We start from the raw sequence: 10,497 nt of genomic DNA on the forward strand, positions 1-10,497 counted from the left end.
TACTAAAAGTAAACTCTTGTATAAAGCATGAAATCTAGTGATTGCTAGTGATTGCTAGTTCTAGTTGAGTTGAATAGTGCAGATACTACAGTGAAATATTGAATCATTATTTTTTATTGTATTTATTTATTTTTTTAAGTTTTTAAAAAGTCAAACAGACAGTAAGATAAGGTTTTTGCTGATTTGTAAACACACTCACAATGGAAATTTCCTATTCTATCTATTTCTTTATCTTATATAGCAAAGTGTGTGGTCAATAACACAAAATAATAAAGGATACAATACACATGTAAACAATGGCGTCCGGTAGAGGGGTGTGTAGGGGGGTCAAAACCACCAATTAAAAGGCCTAACCTACTCTTTTTCCAGCCCCTAATAGTTTCACACACCCTGGTGAAACTCTATGCACACCACTGCATGCAAACTATTTTCTTAAATTAATGAAAGTTTCATTGTACAATGTTTAGACTTCAAAGTCATGATGTTTTTGTAACCTTAAAATCTTTTTTTTATCATTTTCTTCTCATCCCATAAAGCTAATTTACAAAGAAGTTTCTACAAAACAGTGATTTTTTTAAATATCTCTTTTGCATCAATGTAATGAAACAAATGTATTTTTAAAATATTCTGGTCAACAAAGAATTAGGTTTTAAGTTTACCAAAAAAAATCTTTCAAAAATTAGAATTAGTAGGTTTATTGGTGAAAAAAAAATTGAATGATTTAATTACAATGAATAAACATAGAGAACCTCCTAATTACTGATTCATTTTCTTTAAATCATTAAATTTATCATTCTTTCTTGTTTTGAGCAGTAATTTATTACTGAATTAAATTTGAAGCCTGGAATATTTTGAGATTTGTTTTGTAACATTATATTAATCTAAATTATTTGTGTTCTTTTGACGAAACACTCATGATGGTAGTTTAAAGCAATTCTTTGAATTCTACATCCTTTGTGTCATCCTTCTCTAAAGTTAATTGAAACTTAGCATGCAATGCAATTTTAAGAGTTCTTTTTAAAATATATTATTACTTTTTAAGAGTGGTTTTTAAGGTCATTAGTTCATTGTGTATCACAGTAGAATATTTAGATAAATTTTGTAGTCATGCTAATGTGTCTTTTTGACATGAAACCCTCATAAATTCTGACATCATTTTTTATTTTTTTGTGGGGGGGGGGGTTGAGTAAAATTTTTACATAAAGTAATTTGCCATTTATAAAATGCTAAAATTATTTTTTTATATAGAAATCATATCTCCTGAAGTTAGATTGATGAGATAATAAAATTATGAAAACAATAATGAATTATATTTTACTAGTTTTATACAATCTATTATCAATGTTAAAAAGTACAGGGAGGAAGGAAGATTGTGGGTTATAGAATAGTTAGTTATACTTTTGAATTATAGACAGCTTTCTGTGGATATTAAAATGTAAAGTCATAATTTAAAACAAGTTTTGTTAACTACGAGTGGCAGAAGGCCATGGCTACCAAAACTGGCTTAAATTTTATGATTATTATTTTAATATTCATAGAAAACTGTTTGTAATCCGATGCTAAACATGATTTTTAAGTATGGCTGAGAAATTAAATCTCAGAGTGAAAAGAAAAACAGATGATTGAGAAAAGAAAGGAGAAAGTCTAAATTTGGCATGAATAATGTGTAATAGCTTGCAATTTAAATTGGATTGATATGTTTCTGTTTTTAGAATTTTTGAAGCCTTTTAGACAATAACAATAACCTTTTTTGAAAGGTCAGAAAAAAAAATTAAATCTAATTTGATTTAAAGTCAAAGAAAACATTTTTTAATATCGAATCTCCTCTATAAATCACTTTGTCTGTCCGACTGCTATCTAAGATAAACAGATGAAATCATGAAATTTTGAACATTTTAAGCTTCTATTTTATGCATTGTTTTTGTCGTATTTCTGTCAATTATGCTTTAAAAGGCCTTCTTTCTTTTCTACTTCTTTCTCTTTTTTTTAGTCAACTGAACATCTTAACTTATGGATGTCATCATCCTTGATAAATTTATGTTTGACTTTAAAACGTAAAATGGCTGAAGAAAAACTCGTTCAATTAATATAGCTTGGGATTTTCCTGAGCTGGATCTTTGAATCATTTTAATGGTGATTTAGATCGGGGTGCGCAGAATGTCAGCCAATCACAGCGCGGCATTTTTAAAATGCCGCGCTGTGATTGGCTGAAATTTGGCGCACCCCGATCTAATTCACCACTAAAATGATTTAAAGATCCAGCTCTGTACAAATTTTATTTTACCTTTTAAAGTTAAAATGGAGTGATCATTATCTTTTAAATCTGACATTTTACGGGTTTTATTATGGAAACATTGTGAACTGTCGATTGAATCAATGCTATCAAGGTTTTCTAAAACTAAAGTTATTTTGTGAAGCTAAATTTCAAATTTGAATCACGTTTAGAGTTGAAACAAAACAAAAAAAATTTGTTTGGTCAGAGGCGTGCATAAGGGAAGTTACCCACTTCTAGGTGTCCACCCATTACATCCCTCTACACCCCCTTGAAATAGCCAAGGGGGGTATAAAGGTAACAAAGTTAAACACTCCTTAAATTTAAAGGGGTGTATCCTAAAATGGTACCCCTCTATCAGGCTATCATACAACCTCCTCTATTTTTGTTTTTACTCTGTGCACGCCTATGGGTTTATTTCTGTACATTTTTTTTTATGATTCCCAAACGCACTTACATATATATAGAACTAAGTAGTAAATGGTCATTTTTAGCAAGGTTTTTATCGGGTCAGCAAGTACTACCTCATTAAAATTGTTAAGGGCTAATCAAGAAGCTGTAAAAAAAGAACTGTTTAAATAGTTTTAAATATTTACCATAAAGTATGCATATGTAACTTTAACTTGTAAAGCTGATATAAGTAAATGGTTAATGGATACACAAACTCTGAAATGGTGTGGGGTGAGCTTGAAATACAATGAGGCCATAGTTAAGAAATATGTGAGTACAAATCTTTGTTTCAAGATAGATATATTTAGATACATAAACTTATATCCAGCTTAGTCTCTCTTATCAACCTGTGATGGAAAGACTTAATATTTTTGCCTGATTTTTATTTAAATTTAATTTGAACATTGTATCATGTATATTATAAGTGGTTAAGGAGTAGCTGAAGCTTGTACCTTCTTGAGAGAGAGTTTGGTGTGATCAAATAGTTTTTCCTGAAACAACCCTCAGTATATTTAAGGAAGGCGTTACATTACAACTAAAAAAAACTACAAAATTACAAAAAGTTTAAAATTCTTTTTTTATCAATAAATATACAGTAGGGTCCATTAACAAAATGAAATTTAAAATTTTTATGTTATTAAAAAATCCGCAGGTTTGTAAGAAAACCCTGGCATGAACCTACTGGACCTAAATTTGAATATGTAATTTTGAACTTACCTAAGCGAACTATCAAAATCCTTTGTATTTGTAAAGACCTTCTTATGTTGCCATCAAAAAAAGATGCTTTTATACCTAGTAGATCTATCTATTAGCGGTTACGCCACAAGAGGTCTCTAGAGTACTTAAAGGAGGGTGGGGGGGGGGGGGGGGGTTGACCACTAATTTTATATGAAAGATGGAGTGACGGGAGTCATCACTAGGAGATATTTCTTTTAAAATTGTCACAAGCATTCCCAGGAGAATCTTCAATGTTATGCAATGCTATTTTTGTTAAGCGATGAGAAAGATATTTAAGTTCAAACTCACAGATAAACAGACAGACAGACATACTGTAACTATTATATATGGATTATATATCATTCATGAAATTGGATTTAGATAAAAATCTTCCATAAACATAAAGGTCAACATTTTCAATCTAAAACTTATTTTCTCAAAATTATTAGGAGAAAAATAATATTCTATTACAATAAACAAAATGATGGTCATTTTCAAATGTATTTTTCAAATGCAAGGGAAGATGATGGAATGGGCCTTTAATGATTATTTGCCAGTAAATTGTTTCTGATAATCTGATATAAAAATAGTTACCTAAGTAAAATAATTGGGTAACATACTAACTAGTTCACTAGTCCTCCCATTATATCAGCAAAGTTTCATCATAATACAGTTAAAAAGTAAGGTTTAGATATCAAAAAATAATTTTAATTTTTAAAATTGTTTTGACACATTATTATTACACTTTTATTAATGAAAATTTTGATCATGTAATTTTTATTTACATAATAATAACTTTGCTTCAAGCCCCAAGTGCTTTGCTTATAGTAATAAGGAGAAGTAAACAAAATAACCTAAGACCAACCAAAGACATGTATTAAGTTTACCTGAATAAAACAATCTGACCAGAACAGTTATTTCCAAGTTATTTTTCAAAGAAAAAGACTTAACATTAAGCTAATTTTTTAACCATTTTATTTGCTGGTTTGTGTGTAGACCTCATTATTTAAGTGTATGGTTATTTTAAGCCCACCTTTGTCATTTGGATATTTTTTGTCAGTCAAGAAGAACACATCAAACACAGATCAACCACATTTGGGGTAGTTTGAAATATGGTTGATAAATTTTAGAGTTTCTTACATAGTAATTCTTTTATAAAAGTAAAAGGATCTGTATCTATGTATCTGTCTGCCCTGAAGGATCTCGCTGATCTAATATAGTTCTCCTTTACATTGAAGCTTCTTATTGGTCCTGAGAAAGTTTATAACTACTTGTGGAGAGTACCACCACCATCCTAAAACAAATTGATTGATGACCACTCCAATTTTTTTTACTTTTTCTGTTTGTAACTGAAATTAAAAACAGGGGGATGATAGATTCCCCCCTCCTCAAGTGCCACTAGAGGTCTCTAGGGGCGAAGCCGTTAGTGATTACATATATTAGTTAGATGTACATATATAATGAACGTTTGTATGTCCAACCAATTATTAAAATTACTTAACCAATTGATCAAGGTTATAAGGAATGCTAAGAATTGGTCCCGAAAATGTTTTAAGCTATATATTGTGATCGGTCAACCTCTAAAAAGAAACGGCTTTGCCCTCACTCTCAAAAAAATTGGAGTGGGGGGTGGGGGATAACCTTTTTCTCCAGACACATGTGCAAAGATAAAAAAAACACATCTAATTATTTTTTATTCTCAAAACAAAGGACCATTATTTAACCTTTATCTTTATGATAAGTTTATAATAAAGAAATCAATAATTTTTTTGCATAATTACAAGGCAAAGACAGTGGACTATAAATTTATATTCCAGTAAATACCTTTGGTATAGTGTATGTATCTATTGGGTTTTAGTGTCTTAGCACACAAACAGGCGCAACTTTTTAGATGAAATGAAAATAGATTTTTTGAAAATGTGTAAATTTTTCAGATAAAAAATGCATGATTATTCTCGGAACCCTAAAAGTAGCAACTTTTGTTGTGTAAGTGAAAATGGATGGCAGGACAATAGAGGTGAGGAAACAAAAAACATTTTTACTAGCAGAGCTACTCTATAAATGTTTGTGTCTGTATGTCCTTTTGTAATGTTTTTTTTCAGATAAATTTGATTATCTTCACTCCCCCATCACTTAACTTAACTTTTTCGAAGCTTTACAAGGTGTATCAAAAATCAGCCATGTGACGTCATAATGATGAGGATTTATCCATCTCTTTTTTAGGGGTTTTCTTTTTCACCTAACACGACGTCACATGGCTGATTTTTTGAGACACTTTTCTCTTTTCTATTTTTATTTACTCTCGTACATTTTGCTCACATAATTTGAAACAATTTCGTTGCTACTGTAAGTAATCATCCTTGTTGGAATAGTTATTTCTCGTATCGTATTATAAACGGTTTTCCGCGGATATAGAATGTACAATTATAAGATTAAAACTATTTTTTTTAGCCCCGAGATGCCGAAGGCACGGGCTAAAAAAACTAGTTTTAATCTTATGATTGTACATTTCTATATTCGAAGAAAACTGGATATAATACGATGCTAGACATAGTTTTTTCGTATGGATGAGAACCGGTTCCTATCCACCGGATTCGAATGAATACGAGAAAAACAAAATTTTTCTTCTTGTATCAACAATGGATATATTATTACTGGATCTTACACCAGATTTTCATGTTTTCTAATAAAATAAAACTTTTAGCTGGCTAAAATAACCATCATTCCCTACCCTCATACTGGATGAACGAACTGACCACTAAAAGAGTTCCATGTTAGCAAGATAAATTAACGACAATTTTTCCACATCCTTTTAATTAATCCATTTATTTAGGAGATGATATAACAAGTATATTAGATAGATTACCTGATAATAATGTACCTTGGGTAAGTTAATTTTTTTATTCCAGTAAAGCTTCTAAACCGATTAATATCCGCTGTATTAGAACCGGTTCTCAGCCATACTGAAAAATCATATGTAGCATCGTATTATAGACAATTTTCCACGAATATTAAAATAAAAAAAAATAATAAGATTAATACCTTTGTAATCCTGAGCTAAGAACTGTTTTTTATCATTAATTTTTTTTTATTTTAATATCAGCTGAAAACTGTTTATACTCTATAATAAACGATGCGATAAATAACTATTCCTTTTGCATATTTCTAGTCAGACCAGGGAGAAGGGTGTTATTGGAGGTAGATTATATATAAAATTAAATATTCGTTGGCTCAAATAATTTGGGTGTAAAAGTATTTAACCACTAATTGTTAGTTAGTTTATGTACTTATTTGATCCGAAAGATCTCAAAAATGACTTTTTGATATTGATTTGATTGTCCATTTATGTTGGGGTAATTATAACCCCCCCCCCCCCACACTCCAGGCTTTATAAAAGCAAACCCGTTAAACCCAAGGGTGTGAATTTGTAATCTATTAGTCACTTTTCGTGTGTTAATAGTACCTTTTTAGATTAATACACGCGTTGACTGTTTTAATTTAAAACACTTTACAGTGTAAATTGACTGATATAAGTAAAGTGCGTATTGCGTAATAGGCAAATACAACATATAATCTACGCATATAATCACAGCACTACATGGGCTTGTGAAGCCAAAAAAAAGAACATTTGTATTTCATATTTTTCTAGAAAAGATATAGTAAAATTTTTATGTGCAGTTTGTATGTCTATCAAGAATTTTGCTCATCTTAGCTGGTTTTTATCAGATTTAATTTTTTTTAGTTTTAGAAAATATTTTATAATTGTTCAAGTCAGTAAATGGGTGTGTTTCTCCCAAAGTAGAGAGTTGTATATACGTCAGTCTATATAGAATTTTGTTTAATTGAGTGAGCGAGGGCTATAACCTAAAATATTATATAAAAAAAATATTTAACATGCCTAAGGCCAATATCATTTTCAAGTTTGATTATTAATTATTTTTCTTTCTTTCAGGGAAGCACCCCCTCCACAAGATGTGCCTATAGCTCCAGAATACCTCCACTAAGCACACAAACAACAACGACGCCTGGCGGTGCAATTATGTACCAGAAACAGGTGTCGTCGGGCAGTGGCGGCGGCTTTCACCAATTCGAAACTGGCTTCCATTTTGACATGGGCACCAGCCACACTCACAGAAGTGAACGGACTTCCACCAAATCTGCTAGTGACACAAGGACATCCTTTAGCACCGGAGGCAGCTATAATTTCAACTCCTCTGCTAATAGCTCAAGTAGCAGTAGAGTTTCTTCTTATTCTGATGATTACAGAGGCATGGACTGACAAAAGTTAACTATATCAACATACTTTATTTTCATTATAAACCATTCCTTGCCTTTTTTATCTTTATTTTCTTAAAGTGCAGTTAATGAATAAGTACAAAATTAAAAATCATGAAAATTGACTGAAATTTTATATTGTACATTGCATCAAATACATTATCTATGTAGCCATATAAGACTGTTTTTATATGTTTCATATAATGTTGTTTTTCTTACTAAATTTTAAAAAACAATCAAAATTTTTAATTTAATCAATATGTTCAGGTTTATACATGAATTTCCTTATAAAATGTTCTTTTTAATTGTAATAAATCTTATGATATATTTATAGAATTGATGCTATAAAAAAAATGTCAATATTAAATATGTAATAAAATGTGGCATAAATGAAGTCAGCAAATATTTATTGCATTTAGTATTTAATTATCTATTATTTTTAAAAGTGTTTAGATGATATAGAAAATGAGACATGAAAAAAGATTTAAAATTTTCAATTAAACAAAAATATTTTTTTAATTCTTTAATGTTTAGGTAATTTTTTTTTAAAATCAAAAATCAAACTAAAAATTTGTTGTTTTTACTAAACAATATTTTTTAAGTCACATGTTTTAAGTGCTGAAAAAAGACTGAGGTTTTTTTGACATAAAGCTAAACAATTTCTGTCTGAATATAGAATTATAAAAAGGTCACCATTTTGAAGTGTTGAAAAATCTATTATTTAAAGAATCTGTTATCTAGTAAAATTATTAAATAATGTGTATTCTTAGAATAAATCATATTCAACTCTAATATAAAAAAAAAAAAAAAACTTTGTTAATCATTTTATAAATTGTTTAAGATTTAATTTTTTTAATTTTCATTATTCTGCTTCTATGTTGTAATATGGATGATTTACATAATTATTGGTAATATATAAATCAGTTACATGCCTGCCTAGTGACAATCTTTGTTTAAGGCTAAACATTATTTCACTCTTCCCAGGAGTATGTGATTGAAATTAGGAGAAATTTAAGTTTGATAAGTTGTTTTCTCGTATTCATTCGAATCCGGTGGATAGGAACCGGTTCTCATCCATACGAAAAAACTATGTCTAGCATCGTATTATATCCAGTTTTCTACAAATATAAAATGTACAATCATAAGATTAAAACTAGTTTTTTTAGTCCGTGCCTTCGGCATCTCGGGGCTAAAAAAACTGGTTTTAATCTTATAATTGTACATCTTATATCCGCGGAAAGCCGTTTTTAATACGATGCGAGAAATAACTATTTCTATTTTTTGGTATGTTATTGAATTAAAATAAAACAATGGAGGAAGAAGGGGTTAAATAACTGTATGTCTCCACTCCGTAGACCATGTGCCGACTTTCAATAGGGTATTTGAATATCAGCCAATAGCGTCGGGTATATCAACACATCCAAGTCACTAGAGCAGAAAGTGATTTGCAAGCAGACAAAAAGGTCACCAAAACTGGATACAGGTAGTTTTTTAGGTTATACATCTACACTTATACATTTATTGTTATTGAAATGAACTTTTTGATATTATCAATATATTTCATGATAGTTGTGATATCAGAAACAATAGGTTTTTTAGTAAATCGAACTAAAATTGTCCGTACAATTCAAAGAAGAATTCCCAACAGACTATTAATTGGTTGGTCAAACAAGCAGTGCCCAAACTTTTCTACCAAGGCTTTTAGCTACTGGTAATTCTTGTGAAGATTCTTAAAATTTAGTGATGAAAGCTATTTTTTCCTAACTTAGAGGTGAATTCTTAAAAAAAAACTTTTGCCTCACTAAAATTTTAGTAAGGCAAAATTATCCCCTCTAAATTTTTAGCGAGCCTCACTGATTTTGGTGGGGCAAACTGATTTTAGAGAGGCAAATTTTTTTAAAAGAATTCACCTCAGGTTCTTTTAATTATTTGAAACTCGTATTCTAGGAAGAGTTGTATTTACATTCAAGGTTGTCCTACTTTCCTGTACACTACACATAAATCAGACTTTTTTTTCACACAGACAACAGAGAAAGGAACAAAGAGGCCTCCAAATTTTAAAAAAAATCTTATAAAACTGTAAATAAGAAAAGGGTGTTAGGATTTGTTCTCCTTTTCACTTTTTTCAGCTTATTTCTTTGTTTATTTTTTTAATTTAAATTTTTTAATCATCTTTTTAGTACGAAGAATAATTCTTAGATGCTATGTATAGTTTGTATGTATGTTTGTACAAAAGGAAAGCAATTTTTTTTTAAGTCAACAAATATTTTTTAGAATCCCTTTGATCTAGAGTCTAAGCCTTTATTGCTATTTTAGAGTAGAAAGGTTAACAATCATAATTTAAGGTACTTCAATGGTATTAGATATTTTGTACTCAAATAATAAATCCAATTTTGCTTTTTTGTAGCACCCCGAAATGGAGGCTGAAAACTTATATACATATATATTGCACATATAACACACACACTAACATATATCACTGAAACCCATTACATAAGTAGTAGGAATCTTAAGGATTAAGACAACGGTGGATGAATTGATGTTCGTCCAAAATGATAAAATAAATTACCCCTTTAGATTACAATTAGTCCCCAAAGTTGTTAAGCCAACGAATAACAACCCAAAGTACCCACCATCCCTGATAAGTTTAGAGTTGAAAAGGTACAAATGATGGAGGATATGTTTTAATGGGGTGGGCCGCAGCAATAAATTTCATGTAAAAAGATCATTGAAGTATAAGAAAAAGGAGGAAAAAATTGGGTGGCTTTTTATGATTTATTATT

At 29.9% G+C, this 10,497-nt stretch overlaps 1 protein-coding gene across 1 annotated transcript; it reads left to right on the forward strand.

Annotated features, from left to right (window-relative positions):
* The first annotated feature begins 5,377 nt into the window (after window positions 1-5,377).
* Window positions 5,378-8,561, forward strand: LOC145330328 (uncharacterized). The gene is made up of 3 exons (XM_080174963.1): window positions 5,378-5,456; window positions 6,273-6,325; window positions 7,392-8,561. Exons 1-3 carry the CDS (start codon window positions 5,381-5,383, stop codon window positions 7,716-7,718), a joined length of 456 nt encoding a protein of 151 aa, XP_080031089.1. The 5' UTR covers window positions 5,378-5,380; the 3' UTR covers window positions 7,719-8,561.
* Window positions 8,562-10,497: the final 1,936 nt, after the last annotated feature.

The sequence above is a fragment of the Acartia tonsa genome, chromosome 10 (genome assembly GCF_053477335.1).
Source record: "Acartia tonsa isolate MP-2025a chromosome 10, ASM5347733v1, whole genome shotgun sequence".
NCBI lineage: Eukaryota > Metazoa > Arthropoda > Copepoda > Calanoida > Acartiidae > Acartia > Acartia tonsa.